Source organism: Periplaneta americana, chromosome 14, assembly GCF_040183065.1.
Source record: "Periplaneta americana isolate PAMFEO1 chromosome 14, P.americana_PAMFEO1_priV1, whole genome shotgun sequence".
NCBI lineage: Eukaryota > Metazoa > Arthropoda > Insecta > Blattodea > Blattidae > Periplaneta > Periplaneta americana.
The window spans coordinates 125,218,194-125,237,885 of NC_091130.1; the positions used below are offsets into that span (position 1 = coordinate 125,218,194).

The following is a 19,692-nucleotide window of genomic DNA, read 5'->3' on the forward strand; positions in this document are numbered from 1 at the left end:
CATTTTTTCATTTATTCAAATTTTTGTTCATTTATTTTTCCATTTACTTATTTTTTTTTTCATTTTTATTTATTTACTTATTTCCTTACTTGTTTATTTATTATTTATTTTTCATTTGTTAACTTATTTTTAGTTCATTTATTTATTAATTTCTTAATTAATTAATTTATTTATTTACTAATGTATTCACTTGTTTATTTATTTACTCATTTCTTCGTTTATTCATATAGTCATTTGCTTATTTGTTTATTTATTTACATAATTGTTTATTTATTATTTATTTGTTGAGTTTTTCACTTATTCAATTTTTTTAAATTTATTTTTCCATTTATTTATTTATTTTTTTTTTCATTTTTATTTATTTACTAATATCCTTACTTGTTTATTTATTATTTATTTGTTCATTTGCTCACTTATTTTTTGTTCATTTCTTTATTCATTTGTTAATTAATTTATTTATTTATTTACTAATGTATTCACTTATTTATTCATTTACTCATTTCTTCGTTTATTCTTATAGTCATTTGTTTATTTGTTTATTTATTTACATAATTGCTTATTTATTATTTATTTGTTCATTTTTTCACTCAGGTCCTATTCAATTTTTTGTTAATTTATTTTTCCATTTTTTTTTCATTTTATTTCTTTACCTAATTCCTTACTTGTTTATTTATTATTTATTTCTTAATTTGTTCACTTATTTTTTCATTTATTTATTCATTTGTTAATTAATTAATTAATTAATTTACTAATGTATTCACTTATTTATTCATTTATTCATTTCTTCGTTTATTCATATAGTCATTTGTTTATTTGTTTATTTATTTACATAATTGTTTATTTATTATTTATTTGTTCATTTTTTTCACTTATTCAATTTTTTTAAACTTATTTTTCCATTTATTTATTTATTTATTCACTTTTCATTCAAACATTTATTCATTTGTTTATTTATTTATTTATTTATTTCACTTCCCGAATATCTTCAGACGCGCAGCATCTGCTGCTGAATTAGCCGTGAAGAAAAAAGTCAATAAACATGATCACCTTTTAAACAATTATATCTTTATCCCCTTTGCTGTGGAGACCTTCGGTCCTTGGAGTCATGACGCTAAAGTTTTGGTATCTCAAATCGGCCAAATTTTGATCTCCATTACTGGTGATCGCCGTTGCACTACTTATTTGCGTCAACGCTTAAGTATTGCTATTCAACGCGGAAATGCAATGAGTGTTTTAGGTACTCTTCCCGAATCCAGCTCTTCGGACGAACTCCTCCTTCTGTAAGATTTATTAAGTATTTTTTGTGTAAATATTTGTATTTAGTCTTATGAATTTAATATTAGCATATCTTATAATATTGTACTAAATCAATCTAATAATAACACGATTTACTTATTTATATATATATATATATATATATATATATATTTATTTATTTATTTATTTATTTGTTTATTCCTTTACTCATTTATACGTTTATTCATTTATTTATTTATTTATTGACTTATTTATTTCCTTAATTATTTATTCAATTTTTTCTTTCTTTTTTATTTATTTACTTATTTATTCTTTTAATTATTTGTTCAATTATTCCTTTTCTCATTTAATCCTTTATTCATTTATTTGCTTGTTTATTGGTTTATTTATTTACTTATTTATTTAGTTATTTATATTTATTTATTTATATTTATTTATTTATTTATTCAATTATTCCTTTACTCATTTATCCGTTTATTCATTTAGTCATTTATTTATTTATTTTTACTTATGTACTAATTTATTTATTTACTCATCTATTCACTTATTTACTCATTATTTATTAATTTTCTTAATTATTCATTCATTTAGTCATTTCCTGATTTATTTATTTGTGTATTTATTTATTTATTTATTTATTTATTTATTTATTTATCTATTTATATTATTTGATTTTATTTTCAATAAAATTTCTGTTATATTTTCCGAATATTGCTGCGAGTATTTCTCTTTATTGTGTGCTTATTCATAATCAACTTTCAGCGACTTCATTGCAAGCTCAAAATTCAAAGTCTGAAGTCAATTGCGACATTCTGTCACGATTGTTCCACTTTATTTGGATGAAGCTATGCTTTCTGTTTATTTTCGTTCCTTCAAACTCTCTTAAGTTTAATGCAAGTTTAAGGATGAAAATGTTCCCAAAGGTACTTCACCTTCCAAATCCTTCTCCATCTTAATTCCCTGTGAAGCTAACACCACTCCACCTTCCTGCACAGAATAAGAGAGAGGAGGACAGTTAAGGAATTTAGTATTCCAGTGCGTTTCTGTGCCGCACAGACTCGGGACTCGAAGGTGGGCTATAGTCCCTAGAATTCAGATGGGTCTAATCCGTGTTGTTAGTGAACTCTCACAATACACATTGCCGAAGTTATAAATCCCCGTATCGTCGTTACTACAGTATATACACAGTAGTTTGGGTGTTTAAAAGTTAAATGTGCTACGTATAAACTCATCGGTTGCAATTGAAAAGTTTCTACATTTTGCAAAGCTCTCTCAAGCAGATAAATTAAATGTAGTTTCTGGTTAAATTTTGTGTGAGATAAAGGAAACTTGTTTATACATCTTGATTACATACCTTTTAACACTATATCACTAAGGAATATAATATAATATTATATATATATATATATATATATATATATATATATATATATATATATATATACAGAGACATCATTTTATTTTTACTTCAATTTTTATTGTACCTAAGTTTTTTAATGTACTTCACTCCCACCCCTTCTACTAATGAAGTTCAACCATCCTCCACACAGATCCAAGACCGCATATACAGACATAGTAGCCTTACGGTCATAGTAAACAGTACGTTTCAAAAATATGTTCGCGTTTTCCCAGTGACGAAAGAGCTTTCAATATTGAATCATTTTCGCACAGGTACTGTCGTCCATTTGCCTACGTCGTATCCCGGTTTCCCCCACCAGCTTTTATTCGCCAGCTAGTGGCTGGGCTGTCTTAGCTCTTTTCTGAGAACATTAATTTCTGTTAGGAACTGGACGTCTACGTAATGTTATACAACTGTTTAAAATAACTTAAATAAAAGGGCCTCGTTAAGTAAATAACTGTCACGTGATTTCCTCCCTTTCTACGACCCTACAACATAACTACTTAGACGGACAGTAGATAGCATGTCTGAGTAATTTTATCTTTTCGGATCGGGCAGAAGTGAAGATTGAATTTACAGTACGTAAGGTAATCTTTTATATAGTAGGTACAGAATTATTTCAACATGAGTTACTAGAACGAAGAACGAAACTGGTAATTGGGATTAGGTGCAATAGTCTATAGTGCGATAATATGCACAAAAGAACTGAAGCCTGTATCGAAATGAACGGCCACCATTTTCAAAAATGTGCTTAAATCCATATTATGATTATTTTTTAATTTAACTTCATTCTCTATATTGTACGCTAATGTGCTGTAGACAGTATAATATACACTGCATAATGAATAAATCCGAATGAATAGCTCAGTTCGTGAGTAAAAAAAACTCACTGTTAATACTGTACTGTATTTTGATTAAACAAGAACCTAATGAAAATGATCAAACTCAAAATCGCGATATTTCCTAGTTTACGTAAATGGATGAACTACTTTTCTTCCCTCCTATACCTAGTGAATGATTTGTTTGTATATTACGCCAGTATCATCGAACTCCAGTAGTGGAAGGGGGTACCAAACGGTGTTTCCGGTTCTCTAAAAGTATAGCCAGGTTAATATTAAAAATGTTAGTAAAAATAAAATGATGTCCCTGTATATACATACATACATAAATATATCTGACTTTCTCGTGTTAATGATATAGGGCAGGGCCGGGCATGAGAGCGGCTCCATTTAGCCGGCCAGAGCTGCTCTCGCTCCGCAATGCAAGCCGGAGCAGAACTCACATTTACAACTACCTTGCATGCATTAATATAACAAGAGCACAGTGCTTTAACAATTACATAATGTTAGGGTAGACTCTTAATAATATAAACATATGTAACAAAAGATTGCAATCAGAAATAAAAGAAGATAATTAATAATAAACAATCTTTTACATGAATAAACTATTGCAACAAAATCGTGCTTCTGCCAATCTTAAAAAATAAATAAATAAATAAATAAATAAATAAATAAATAAATTCTATTGAACAAAACCATTTGACGCTCAATAACCAGAATAACTACGTGGTTGTTTTCCGAGACTTACGAGGTCGTTTCATTTGCACAAGCCGTTCAATGTTCGGAACAAATGAATGAGCCATGTTCAGTCTGAAAATATAATCAAGGTTTCCGTCTGACATACAGCTTCTCAGGCGGGTTTTACACATTTTCAAGACAGAAATACTGCTCGCATGTGTAAGTGGATCCAAACATGCTTAGCCTATGAAACTTTGGAAACTCCTTCTGTGGAAAGTTCGTATAGAATTCATACAAATAATATAATATAATATAATATAATATAATATAATATAATATAATACAATTCTGCAGAGTCAACCACTGCACCGACACTGAATGAAGTACAGTATGCATACGTCACAGCGCTCGGAAAAACCGCTCTTTAAAGAACACAGCGCTCATTTCTCACAATCTCGTATTGTGCCCAGCCCTGATATAGGGTAAAGTTGGCTATTTCCGTGATACCCCTAATTCCTTAATACTTTTTAAAAATGATTGTCAGTCAAACCTTTGCCGTTCGACCACAGCGCCAGACATTCTTCTCGAAAGATTGCATCTTTCGCCTACTTTTGAGACATCGGTGAACTTCCTAGCAAGATACCCAACCCCGTGACATTCAGTGAAAAAAACGTATTACGGAATTAGGAATATCACGGAATTAGGCAACTTTACCCTAGGGTTTGAGTTACCTCAGTTGACAAGTTTAAGCCTGGGAGCCATCTTCAGAACTCGGTTTGTATATGTTTCTTGTGGCGGTGAATTTATGTGGTGTAGTGTGGAGTCGAATAGTGTGTGTGTTCTGAAATTGAGTTGTATGTTGAGGATTTGTTGTGGTTGTGTTTTTGTGTGTCGTACATTTCTTATTGTTCTAGTGTGTTTAGTTTCTGGTTTTTCGGTTGGATATGTAGAATTTCCATGTCTGTGTCTATGTTGCTGTAGGTGCGGTTGGCGTTCTTTTATGTGTTCTGCATATGTGGAAGTGTTGTGTGATTTGGTTATGGCTGTGATGTGTTCTTTGTAACGTGTTTGAAGTTATCTGCCTGTCTGTCCGATGTGGAAGTAGTTGTAGCTATTGCATATGAGTTTGTATACACTCGTGAGGTTTTTGTGTTGAAATGCTTTTTTAGAATGTTTTGTGTTATGTATGCGATATTATAGTTTAATTTCCTGAATGAAGATGTGATCATATGTGTGTTTTTGTTTTCGTATGTTAATGTGATGTATTTATTGGATCCTTGTGTTCTTGTATTGGTGTTGTGTTCCTATATTTCTTGTAACTATGTTTTGTCTCTTTTATTATGTTGTACTTTATGTTGGATTACTTACTTTATGATATAATCGTTGTCTTTTGAATATTACCGCTATGATATGGTGAGTTGCCCAGTGTCTTGGTAGGTTCGGTTATGTGATCAATGAGGAAAGCTATAGTGCTATTACGCATTGAAGAGATATAAACTTCGTATTTTCAGGTCGCTATCATCGGCGACAGGCGGAGAGCTTTGAATTAAACGCAAAGAGAGTCGTTATCTCCAAACCGTACATTTGACAGGAAGGCGATGTTGCAATATTTCTCGTTCTTGTCTGTTCTTTCCAGTTCATAGGAACTATTTTTCGAGATGATTTATCATTTTACTATTAATGTTTTGTAAACAATTAATTGCAGGTAGTAGAACATTATGTTTGTATTAAAAATATAAAATATGAAGATCATGGGAAATAGTTTTAGTGATTCTGAGCATGCTGGTACCAATAATTAAGAAGAAGTTAGAACGATAATGAACTTCACAATCAAAGTGCCCCTGCCTGTTTCACGAACTCTTAATAAACAATGTAAGGAAATAAAATATATTGTATTGAATTTATTAACATTTCATGGTATTCGTACATTGCTTCACAGCTAGAATATGGAACAAGAAAAAAAAAACAATACTACTATATGTTTTATTTTTTATTTATTCAGTTGTTGTTGAACATAACAGGCAAAGCCCAATTACAATGTTCACGACTAAAAAATTAATTTATAAAACATAAACAAGGAAAAAGAAACACACACTTATTAAAAACTGAAACAAAATAGAAATAAGAGAAAGAAGAAAAGAGAAATTGAAATAAGGTGTGAAAGTAGCTTCAAATTAACTAACAACAATATTCTGTAAAATATGATAACAAATAATTCTGTATCTAGGGAAATTCATATTGAAAATATCAACATTAGGATGGGGATGTAATTTATTGTATAACTGTAACATTTGGAAAACTGGGGAATTTTTGTGGGATTCAGTATTTGTCCTTGGTATGTAAAATAAATTTTGAAATTTCGTTTAAAGCTTAGGTGCATATAATGTTATATAATAAAATAAACCAATACAGTCCAACTTATTGTTAATAATTTTATAAAGAAAGTTTAAAATTGACAATTTCGTCGAATTTGCAAACTAGTAAATTGGAAATGTTGAAGCATTGTAGCATAACTCTCATAGGTAGGATAATCATTATAAAGTCTCTCATATAACCATTTTAGAAATTTATTTTGAATTTTTTCTAGTACCAGAATATATTTGGTAGTAATTAGGTTCCAGATAACAGCAGCATACTCTAATTTATATCGAACAATGGAATTATACAAAATTATTATAGTTTTGACTTTAAATTTACAAGAATTTCTCATAACAAAACCTAAAATTTTATAGGACAAATTTATAATATTATTAATATGACTATGAAATGTAAAATTACTCCTAAATAATATACCTAAATTTTTATGTTCATTTTCTGCTGGTAAAACTTTTGCCTCTATTTTATATGAAAATTTAATTGTATTTTAATTGTATCTGTTTGGAGTAGCTTACAATCTGATATAGTTTTGATTTCTTTAGGCTATACAATACTAGTGGCTTGTGCAGCAAATGCTGCAAACTAAGTTCATTAGATCTTCAAATAAATATTTTTCAGATTTATTTTCAATGAAGAATACCAGACATTCTGAACGTTATTTGCTTCCATAATAATGAAACCTACTCTGAATGTTTTTTTATGCCAAGTACTTTTTCTTGAACCTATACTCTTTCAGTATTTTTAGTTTGTACACGAAAACGCAAATAACAATGTCAGGACGATCAGTCGGTTTTTCATGTGGAAGTATAGCAGTAGCTATTTCAGATCATTGTGGATTGTAGGTGAAAGTTAAAAAAAAAAAAATATATCAGGTTTGTTATGCTTTCGAACAATAGACATAGCATCTTGGTATAGCTGCTGCATGTTTCGTAAACTACCTTGAAATGTAGAAGGTAAAATCATTTTACCTGCTAAGAGATCTTGCTGAAATGATCGTGAGACTACAAAATCTTGTAGGCCTCTTATTTTATCAGTAAGTAATAGGCTACCTTATGGTCTTTCCTTAGGAACTGTAATTTTTGCGCTCTCTCGAGCCAATACTGAAGAGAATCACGCATAAAAATATCTACGCCACACCGCCATAAAGTATACGAAAAATTGATTAATAACTATAAAAATATTTGATTTTAATAACAATATTAACAATATTATCTTACGTAAGTTTTATAGTTTTCAGTAACATGTACTGTATATACTATATAGCCGCCACTATAATTTAAGATATTCTCTACATCTATTTATATAACCCCGAAACATTTTACTTTCATATCATGAATATAGCATTAATATGTATAATTAATAAAAAATAGTCACAGGCATTAACTATAATAATTTTTCATTTCTAATGGTAATAACGTCATCAAACCACTTCAAGTTTTGTAGATTTTAATATCCAATACACAGCTGTACTCAGAAAATTACACATCACGGAATCAGACCTGTAAATTATTTTTAGTGAGTTTTGAAGTTTTTAATAACAAATTTCATTTGACCTCTAAATATGTCAGCATTCTTGCAGGTCATGGCCTTCGTGTAATATTGTTTACTGTAGTGTGTGTTTTGTTTTATTCTGAAATACAATTAGTGACGACAGATGGATTTTAGAAAATAGTGAAATTATGTTGAATAATCGACTCCAAGCTTCAAAATGAGGGATCATTAAAAATCCGTTCAGCCGTTTTCCCGTAATTTCCATTACCAGTTCAAATTATATACATATGTATATATATATATATATATAATCAAAATAGTTCATTACAACATGTGTCCGGAAATGCTTTATTTCCCAGTTATGGCCTTCACAACATTGAAATTCACCGGAACGTTTTTCTTTCCGCAGGTCGTTGCCGTCAAAGGAGACATTAAGAGGGCACTCTGACATTTCATTCCGAGGCGGAGGTTACGTTCAGTGTTGTATAAGCGTTAGACTGTGTGACATGTATTCAAATCAAGAGCTGGCAGAGATATACTTCATGTACGGTAAGGCGGACGGCAATGCTGCGCTGGCTCGTCGTTTGTACCAGGAGAGGTACCCACAGCGACAATGTCCAGATCGGAAGACATTTGTACGTCTCCATTACCGTTTGTGCGAGTATGGAAAATTTAACTCTTCTGGTTTGGGGAGTGGACGACCAAGATATACAACTCCAGAAGTACAGGAGGAGATTCTGGAGGCTGTGAACATGACTCCTTCTATCAGCATACGAAAGGTAGCGTTGCAAGTCAGTGTTCCTCATACGACTGTCTGGAGACTGTTGAAAGAGTATCAATTGTATCCTTATCATATCTGAGGACATACGCAATACTCCTGGAGTTTGGGATCGTGTTCGCAGGTCAATGAGACATCGATGTGAGGTCTGTATTCAAGCAGGAGGTGGACATTTTGAACAACTTCTGTAATGACAACGACCTGCGGAAAGAAAAACGTTCCGGTGAATTTCAATGTTGTGAAGGCCATAACTCGGAAATGAAGCATTTCCGGACACATGTTGTAATTAACTATTTTGATTGTCTACATGTGGGAAATACATACCTGAAATTATGCCCCGTATTTTTAAACACCCTGTATATAAAGATGTAACAATTATTTAAGTACAGTAAACCAATCCGTTTCACTTACATACTATATAGCCTGAAATGTTGTCTGGTTAATGTTATTTTATTTGTCATAAAAGCCTGGGCTTGTCTTCTCAAGAAATCCGTATAGGCTAACTTAATCCAACTGATCTGGATTTCAACCCACGAACTTTGGATTAAATGGGAATAAAAATAAAGCGAACACCATGGAGAACGACAAGCTTCAACGTATTTTGAGTAAAACATAACAAGTCCTTCCTTAAATTGAAATTACAACACCGTATGTTAGACTCTATTGTCAGTGTTGTGTGTTTATATGATAAGCAGCAACCGTGAGACGTGACACAGCATTTCGGTAAGCAATACTAAATTCCCCAAGTCAGTAAACTGAATCAGAATTGCTTTCGCCTGCCTGGTCGCTTGTTTATAGCAGCAGCTATCTCCCACGATGTGCTTTGCCTTATTACCTGTGACATACGCCGCACCATAAAACTGTACGACAGCCTCTAGCGGTTAAAGAGACAGAAGCCATCAGCTTGATTTCCATAGGGACGTCAAGCTGATGTGGTCAGTTTCTATGATTGCCCTCTACCCATCAGGGACCAATTTTTACCAAACTTAGCTGATATACAAGACTTGTTACATAAAAGTAATTTTTCACATAACCCTAATGCATGGTATTGCAAGAGAACTACATTACACTAACATAAATTAAGGGATTAGGTACAGCTTACAGCAGAAAATTTTTAAAAATACTCAACATTTTTTTCCTCCATTACTGTATCTTATACAATAATGAAAATTGGTAGGTGTAAAACATTGTCCTTCTACTATATGAAAATAGTACATTATGCAACGAGCCTATAATGGTAGTAATTAAGACGCGAGTTTTTTTATGAAACTCGCTTGCGCTCGTTTCATAATTTTCATACGAGCGTCTTAATTACCATTATAGGCAAGTTTCATACGACTTTTTATGCTCGACCATATTTCTAACTTGAAATTATTCATAAGTATTCATGTTATTCTTATCTGACTGGGGAGCGGAACTGACCTTGTGCAATATCTCGTAAATTGTGAGATGTGCGCAGACGCTAAAGTATTGATTTTTCCGAGAAACAAATGTCATTGACCTTGATATAATCTAGAGAGTAAAATAAACATTAATCTTGATATAACCTTCAAATTGATTTAGACATTGAAAAAGAGATGACAAATTGAATTTATTTGAATATTATTTACAATTAACGCTAATTATTATAGTAACAGAACATAACCTTCTGCGACAGTATTGGATTTCCAGCCTCTGTGACGTTTCGCTATTGATTTTCGATTGCATATCCGAGAATAATCGATACTTGCGCTTTCATATTGCTACAATGGTATTTTCTGATTGGTGGAACACCTAAACTTTAATGAATAGGTGTACTTTAATGAGGTCCATTAAAGGGCTGCTACCAGGTGTATAAATACTACATTTCGGCATGGCCGAGCATAAATATATTTTTACGATTAATTTTTTTTTTTTTTTTTTCAAAATTCAAATGGTGGCAGTTCACTGTGCAGTGATGAAGCGTTTCCCGCATAAATCATAAATTTGTTAAATTTTTCATGTTCTCTCTCTTTTATTTTATTGATGATACTCATGTTTACAATAGCGTCCTGTTTCAACTACATTCCTTAATAAATAATATATTTTTTTTTATTTTGTGTTAGATGAAAATACTGGTATTTGACTATTTTTTAAATTTAATTTATTTTTTATCAGACAATGTATCAAAGGTAGAGGTGTGATTTTGCATCATATTGTAAATATGAAATGCATAAATACACACAAAAAAATTCATCACAGAATATTGGATAGTTTTTGTGTTATGACGGAAAAGCTTCATCAGTGCACAGTGAACTGCCACCATTCTGAATTGTGGGGGGGGGGGGGAAATAGGCTAATATAATTTTGTTTGTTCGTAAAATATTTTTTATAAGGCAGAAGGACAGAGTTTTACACATTCGAATTTTCATTATTCTACAATGTACAGTAATGGAGGAAGAAAATGTTGAATATTTTGAAAATTTTACTGCTGTATGCTGTACCTAACTCCTTAAATTCAGGCAATAGAAATGCTTTTTTTTAGTGTGTTATTCAACGACCCTTTATCAACTATTAGATTACTTAGCGTTGATGGAATACGTGATAGCGATGTTGCATTTGGCGAAGATTCATCATAAATTACCTGAAATTGTTCTTACGAAGAAACCTCAGGAATAAAACACAAGTCCACACCTGTGGAGTAACGGTCAGCGCGTCTGGCCGCGAAACCAGGTGGCCCGGGTTCGAATCCCGGTCGGGACAAGTTACCTGGTTGAGGTTTTTTCGGGGTTTTCCCTCAACCCAATTTGAGCAAATGCTGGGTAACTTTGGTGCTCGACCCTGGACTCATTTCACCGGCATTATCACCTTAATTTCATTCAGACGCTAAATAACCTGAGATGTTGATACAGCGTCGTAAAATAACCTACTTAAATAAAAAATAAATAAAACTCATCCAGGGAATCGGCGAAGCTGGAATCAAACTCACGCCCAAGCGCAACTGGAACAGCAGGCAAAAGGCTGCCGCCTGAGCTACGCCGACGATGACTAAAATTAAACAGACATTTTAAAATCAACGACAGAAATCATAATTTTTTACTTAGTTATTTAACGATGCTGTACCAAATACTGGTTTTTTACGTCGATGGAATTGGTGATAGCAAGATGGTATTTGACAAGATAAGGCCGGAGGATTCGCTCTATATGTAAATATTATAAATGAAAATATCATATTTATGTAAATAAATATTTCATATTGGAGAGGATACAAGATCACTATGTCATGACCGTGTAAACTCAGAACCATTAAGAAATAAGTACGCATATCCAGGGATTAAGGGTATATGTACTTGAACGACCACAAATATTATCAGAAAATGCAGGCTCTAAATTTCTAAAATTTTATAAGAAAACGAACTCGCAATTGAACAAAAGTTACAAGGTACCACAACAAGACTTATTAGAACTTAAATATCTGATAAAAGTATAAAAAATATTACTAATATTTTTCAAACCAGCTTTATCTAAGTATGAAAAAAAAAAAAACAAAGAAATTCTGCAGTTACATCATTTCGTAATCATAACATTGTTATGATCTCTCTGACATCTTTAAAATTTTTCCTGCATTTAATGAACACTTATTTCTGAAAAGTAGACTACTCTCAGACGTTAGATTTATTTGTTTTAATACAATTAATTTTTTATTTGTCTTATATAAAATATATTAAAATTTACATAATATTTTGTGACCTAATCGTTATATTTTCAAAGAAATGGACTTTATAGTAGTCTACATTTTGCATAAATACATGTTAAATCAGTGTACAAAATTTCAGAATTCTATCTCCAATGGTTGTGGAGTTATGAAATAATATTTGTAAAATTTGCAAATTTTGGAAAATTTTATTTAAAATAAAAAGAGAATTGTAAAAAAATATGATTAGTAACCTTTTTTTATACGTTTATCAGATATTTAAGTTCTAATAAGTCTCGTTGTGGTACTTGTAATTCTTGTCCAATTGTGAGTTCATTTTCTTACAAAATTTTAAAAATTTAGCGCCTGCATTTTCTGATCATATTTGTGGTCGTTCACGTACATATACACTTAACAGCCTGTTTTATTAATGATCACGATTTCATGACCGTCTAAACCGGCCATGTAATCAACAAAACATTAGAAAAAGTTGAATTTCATATCTTGTTGCAATTACTGCTACAGACGTAACTTCAGAATAATAAGGACTAAAGTGTAAATATTAATGTTAAATGTGTTAGTTACTTCTGTAACGTGAAATATTTGAGTAATAAAGATCGAGATACTGCATTAATTTCTTACTGAACTAAATTTGTACATTGAATATTACATTTTCTTTGGCAGTTCGTAAAATGAATAGCAAAGTGTAAAGTAATTACACTTTTTGTTACATATTAGTGTCTTAAAAGTTCACTTTCAGCACTGATAACAGTGAGTGAAATGCAAGTTCACACACTCTAATAGAAAAAAATTGTTAAAAAAACCTCGAAGAAGTCCCTGTCACAAACCGACACTAGGCCTACACTTTATTTTAAGTTACAAAATCACTTAAGATCACTTATACTATATTTTTTTTCTTTTCCAGAATAATACAATCCCAGGGATACAATAACAATCCAAATGTACAGCGGTTTAAAGCTGCCATGATTGAGATATCAGCACATACTAGTATATACAGTCACGAAGCTTGAGTTGTTGAGGATACTAGGAACAATAGACTGTGCCGGTACTGTTTCACATTGTATGTGATGAGGCGATAGTAGCATCCAAGTGGTTAGCAACTATCTATGGATGCATATTCCCTACGTATTGAGCTTCGTGACTGTATATACTCGACTGTGATATTAGTAAGAAATATTGTAACCTCCTTATCATCCAAGGTGCGAGGCATATATTCCCACATCGTGGGTTTTAATTCGAACTCGTGGGTTTTAGTTCGAACTTAGGTTTAAGATACAAATTAGATTTACTTTAAATGTTATTTTAAGTGATCGTGCTTCATTTAATTTAGGATGTTCCCTGTTATTATTATTATTATTATTATTTATTATTATTATTATTTATTATTATTATTGTTATTATTATTAATTATTGTTAGTATTAATTATTAGTATTATTATTAATTGTATTTTTTATTAATTGTGTTTGTTATTGTCATTATTGAGTGTAATTAGTTACCACTGCCGCCGGGTATATACCCATTGCAGTGTGAATAAATACATACATACACATACACTTAACAGTAAACATACCGATTGAAGAGGCGTTAGTTGAAGGGACAGTACATTTCTTACCATAACATAAAATAACGTACACACCTGTAAAATTCTTTCACTAATGGGAGAAAAAATGTCCATTTTAAAGTTAAACAATTAATTGAAATTATTTTTTTTTACTTGAAACCTGTAGATCTATCTTGCCGTCCTCTTTAACTGGTATCAATATGTACTTTGCCCGCTCGACAAATGGTGGGACAGCTAATCTACGACCTCAGTCCCCAAAATTTCCCGAGATAGCCAGCTAGCGATCTCGGTAGCCTATGTTTCAAATCTGTGATCTTTTCTGTTAGAAACAGGCTAGAGCTGTGTCAGGGCTTTAGATTGAGTGATGGCTTGTCCTTGTTAACAGATGGCGGGCTGTTGTGCCGAGAGTCGCCTGCAGGTGGCACTGCTCGTCTTGACGCTGCTGACGCGCGAGACGGGTCGAATGACGGCCGGCTTCCGGGTCGAGAGCGTCTCTTCCGGCAGAGAAAGACTGGAGATGGCGCGCCAGATTCTCACCGAAGTGCCACTTATAGACGGGTGAGTGTCGCATGGGATGCTGCCTTCTTTATAACTGATTGATTTATCTATGAAGGATGGAGCACAAGCTTCGAGAAGCATGCCAGAAATAACCGCAGACCAGCGTTGTCTGAAATATTGAACGACCTCACATTGTCAGAAACGAGAATTCCAAAACGTAGGTCGCCGACGGTGCTTTGTCAAAGATGTCGTTAGTCGATCCCCAATCATGTTAGCGGTTGTGTGGCTTTCATACTCATCATTATGTCCAAAGTTCGTGTTTCAAGGTGATACATGCTTAGAACGATACAAATGGGCGGAGGTAAACTACACACACTTTTCAGGTATATTTTTTCCCATACCTTCACTGTATATTTGTGGCATGTAATCTGCACACACAACAAAACCTAGGTACTAAGGGTCGTATGTAAACTGCACACACAGCATAACTCGGATTATTTTTTTAATACTCTGTAAGAGGCTTCGTAAAACAATTTATAAATTCGTTAATCTTCGATGCTACTTATCCACTAGAGTTCTACGAAATGTTTATTTGGCCATTATTCAGTCTATCATTCAATATGGTATAATTGTTTGGAGTGGAAGTACAAAAATTAATCTTAGTCCGTTAAATTTACTACAAAAACGAATAATTAAAATTTGTTTGAAGAAACGTTTCGATTATCCAACTAAACTAATTTATTCTGAATTTAATGTATTTAATATTGAACAAATTTGTATGTATACGCTGTTAAAAATTTATCATAAAAATCGTAATAAGTTTGTATTACAGACACATAATTATGACATAAGACGAAATATTAATTTAACATTAGTAGAACCTAAATGTTTCACATCTGCTGGTCTAAAGCATAGCATTAATTTTGGCCTTCGGTTGTACAATGCTTTAACTAAATTACACCCAGAACTTCTAACATGTAACCCACTAACATATAACAAGAAAATTAGAAACGTGTTAATATCTTCAATTTTATTAAATAAATTTATAGCCTATGTGTATGAATTAATCAACCTATATTATATTTGTATTCTATAATTTTGAAAAAAAAAAATATATATGTCCTACTTTTCACGTGCGATATTATTCTTCTCTGGTGTTAATATTATATTATATAATTCCATTGCCGCTGTAATTTAAATTTTAGTTCCTATTTTATTTTACTTATTAATTTTTATTATTATTATTGTTTTTTTATTTTCTATATTTCTCTTATATTAATATTGTATTATATAATTTCTGTAACTGTAATTTTAATTCCATTTCGTATTTTATTTTATTTTATATTCTCTTATAGGCTTATTAATATTATATCTGAACTGCGACCGAACACGAGCGCTGCTCATTCGGTCTCAAATTCTGTTAATACTACTGTATCTCCTTTTTATATTGTTTGTATTATTTTATTTCTATTTCTCTTGTTTGTTTGTAATTATATTCTTTATTCTGTATATTTAAAATTTAAATAAATAAATAAATAACATCTAAATCGAACGCAATGTCAACCAATGTTACAAGCGATAAACAAAATTGACAATTGTAATGAAAGGAGAGAGGTACTGTATTAATTAGACTGACTCAAATGGATAGTTACACAGCAGTTCAACATAAAGTATTGGTCCTTGAACACAGTTGTTTATAAGTGCTATCTATGCTGCAATAAGTGTTGTATGGAGTGAAGCCAATGTCATTGGATGTACATTCCACCTAGTCAATCTTGGCTTTGTCAGATTAAAGAAATATGGTTTAATAAACAAATGTAAAAGTTATTTTGAAATCGGCATATGGTTAAAATTTGTATTCGCTCTACCATTTTTAGACCTACATAAGGATGTTTTGTATCTCATTTAGTGGCCATTAAGCCACAAGATGAAAAGCTGGATAACTTTTGTGACTATTTAGTAGACACCTATGTAGACGTTGACGCTACCTTTCCTCCTTCCATCTGGGCAGCTAAAACAGAAAGCTTGCAGCGTACAACTAATTAATGTCTGTGAGTATTTTCATATTAGATTCTACAAGACGTTTTACTCTGCTCATCCTGATATTTATACTTTTACAAACAGGTTAATTGAATTTCAAATATACATATACGTGAAAATTCAGGGGATATCTACTGCAGCAAAAATTAAAAATTAGGCTCTTTAAAGAAGAAAGAATCTATGGAGAGAAATATAAAAGATTTTACTGAGAAGCATGTATCCCGATTGGAATTCATTAAGCGAACAAAATACCACCATTGGTTAATACGTTAATATTGTAGTAGGAGTATGTTCAAAGGAAATGCATGTCATTATAGCTCTGTGTGCAATTTACATCCTCTTTTTATTACCTGGGTTGTTTGAGTGTGCAGATTACATATCCAAAATCGGTGTGTGTAAATACCTTCTTTTAGGTAATATACCTGAAACGTGTGTGCAGTTTACCGCCCCCGATACAAATTGTGAGTAGAGTTTTCTTCGGAAGAAAGATAAATAAGAATTTTATAGTTCATAGACATCGACTTTGGAGGTGGGGAGTCAATTTTCTCTCCCTGAACTTATAAAGTCAGGAGCGTAGCTCCCCAATAAAATTAAAAGAGCATTCTCTCGTGGTAGAGTTACTGGAAGAATGTTTACATGGTCTGGATGTCGGAGAGGAAGTCATATTTGATTTCCATTCAATATAGACCTAAAACAAACGAGAACCATGGTGGGTAAGACGACAATGCATATCTTTTATCAGGATAGAAGCAAGCAAAGAATCAGACTACAGTTTTATACCTTCATGTGAGAAAGTAAATATTAGTCTCTGCAAAAACTTGCATGAGACCTACAAAAGACTTCGAGACGTGTTTTGTAGATGTTGATTTTAAAACGTTTCTTTTTATGTTATTCCTTTTGTTTAGTAAACTGTCAGAGGTTAGGTTTGAACCCCGTATGTGACACCAATAAGGTATCACTCATGAGGTGACTAAGCCAGGAGGTAATGGGTTAGGGTGGTCAGTTCCTTTCCCCTCCGTTGCATACATCACTGATTAGCAGGCTTCGAGACTCTGGACCCGATGCAATAAGTTTACTGTGCGTGCACTATAGGTTGTTGATTCGCTGCAGATAGAGATGTGTTGAGGTAACAACGTTGCTATTTAGAGTACGGGGAAACACACATATGTACATTCTGAAAGTAAATGTACATTACACAATGATAATGTCAAAAGAATGTGAAAAGCATTTATTCTCCTGTCTTGTATAAGAATTTGTGTTTAACTATCACAGTGTTAATGGTGGAAATAATCATGTAGCAATTTTTATTTTTTCATTTATCCTATTGGTCGTCTTTAGGAAGTGCAATTACAGTACCGAAATGCAATGTACTACAAGATACATTCTCAGTGTCTCAGACGTAAATCTTTTTCGGTTATCTGCCAAAGTTTGTATTGTAGAAAGCTGCGCTCTACGTCGCATGACGTGATAGGAGCAAAACGAAAACACCTAACATCATTGCAGTCTCTAAGAGACAGTCCTTCATTCTCGAGTAATTCTATATCCACTAATTTGCTGTTTATGTTACACAATGTTATATATCCGTTGTTTTTACATAAAATTGATTACCACTTCTGTTTTACACGTTCAGTAACCGGTGTACTTGATGTCTCATTAATTCTCTGCATCATTTTCTAAATTTATTTGGGGGCTTCCGGCATCTCTTGCTCTGACTTTTCTAACTGTGTAATAGTTTCAGACACAGTTTGTATGAAAACCAAATTATTCGTCAGAACCTTCAAATCCAAAGCGTTTTCCTTTGCGTATTTGTTGGCATCCATTCTACAGTACTTCCACCCACTGTACGCTTTACCACTATACTCAGTAGGACGTTATGCGGATTTCCCACTGAACTGCTCTATTGGGTCCGAAGTCTCGAAGCCTGCTGATTAGATACGTAATCAGACTTCAGATGTATACATGACATATACCGTGAGGTGAGATGTACATATCGACCAGAATCTCATTCGGAGGTTGGATGTTATTGCCATTATCATCATCATCATCATCATCATCATCACCATCATCATCATCATCATCATCCACTTCAAGGTTTAGGCCTGCTGGCCTGTTCCGTTGTCAAGAGAATAAATTTGGTCTCTCCATTTCATCAAAAGTCTACTTCTACTTCGAAATCGATTGGATTACATTATTTTGGCATCCTCTTAGCTTCCCCTCACCTCTTGCTAGGCAATTAGCTAGTATAACCAGCTACTCTTACCAAGCCATCTGGTTCATTGGGTACTGAACCCTCCCATCGTGATAAGGTGAAGTCCAATAAATATTAGCAAAACGTCAATTTTATTGTTGACGTGTAATTATATAAGTTTATTAAAAAGTAAATTCCCATTTTGAAACAGTTTTATATTCTGTACATATAAGCTGTTTGGTTTCATATAGCTACCATTACTGTTTAGAAGGTTTCGGGTTTTTATTCATGCATGTTTCGTTGCTATGGTAACTGTGTCACGCTTGTATAAACAATAATTGTTGTTCAGAATACAGACTGCAGTAGGAGAATAATTTTAATAATTTTTAGAGTGGTTTTATCATTACATGATAAAAGGTTACTGTCTGGTATAGTTTTACGTCACATTTCATAATAGTACAGTATTCCTATGAAAAAACTGATGATGGACAAAGAAAAACAGTGACGGTAAAACTGTTATTTTAAAATGTTGCAAGACTTTGCAATACCAGCGTTACAGAATCTTCAAATTGAAAACATTGTTTTTATGCAAGACGGCGCTCCACCTCACATACACAATAATGTAATAGTAATATGCGTTACAAGAGCGGTATGTTGAAGTTTTCATGTTCGAGGAAAAGTTTGAAAAAGCGAAACGTAGTTGAGCTTTTTTAATTTCCGAGAATTGAAAGAAAACGTACCGCTCGTGTATCGTACATTATTTTGTGCGAAGATCGTTTATTACATACCTGAAAGAGGACTTTCTAATTAGTTGCAATGAAATCTCCATCTTGGTTTCTGTTCAATGACGGCAAATTTGCAAAACAAAAATTTCTATTTTCAACTTTGTTGCTTTAAAACTTTTTCTGTGTTT

The 19,692-nt window shown here is 32.4% G+C and overlaps 1 protein-coding gene across 3 annotated transcripts in view; it reads left to right on the top strand.

The window, feature by feature from the left end:
- Positions 1-19,692, top strand: part of LOC138713714 (dipeptidase 1-like) — a 1,576,476-nt gene that overhangs the window by 1,141,786 nt on the left and 414,998 nt on the right. For 2 of the 3 annotated variants that reach the window (XM_069846020.1, XM_069846021.1), the window contains one exon: positions 14,439-14,611. In XM_069846020.1, the coding sequence (XP_069702121.1) occupies positions 14,439-14,611 (173 nt within the window). Of the gene's footprint in view, positions 1-14,436; positions 14,612-19,692 lie in introns of all 3 variants that reach the window. The other variant, XM_069846022.1, reaches the window with a different exon arrangement.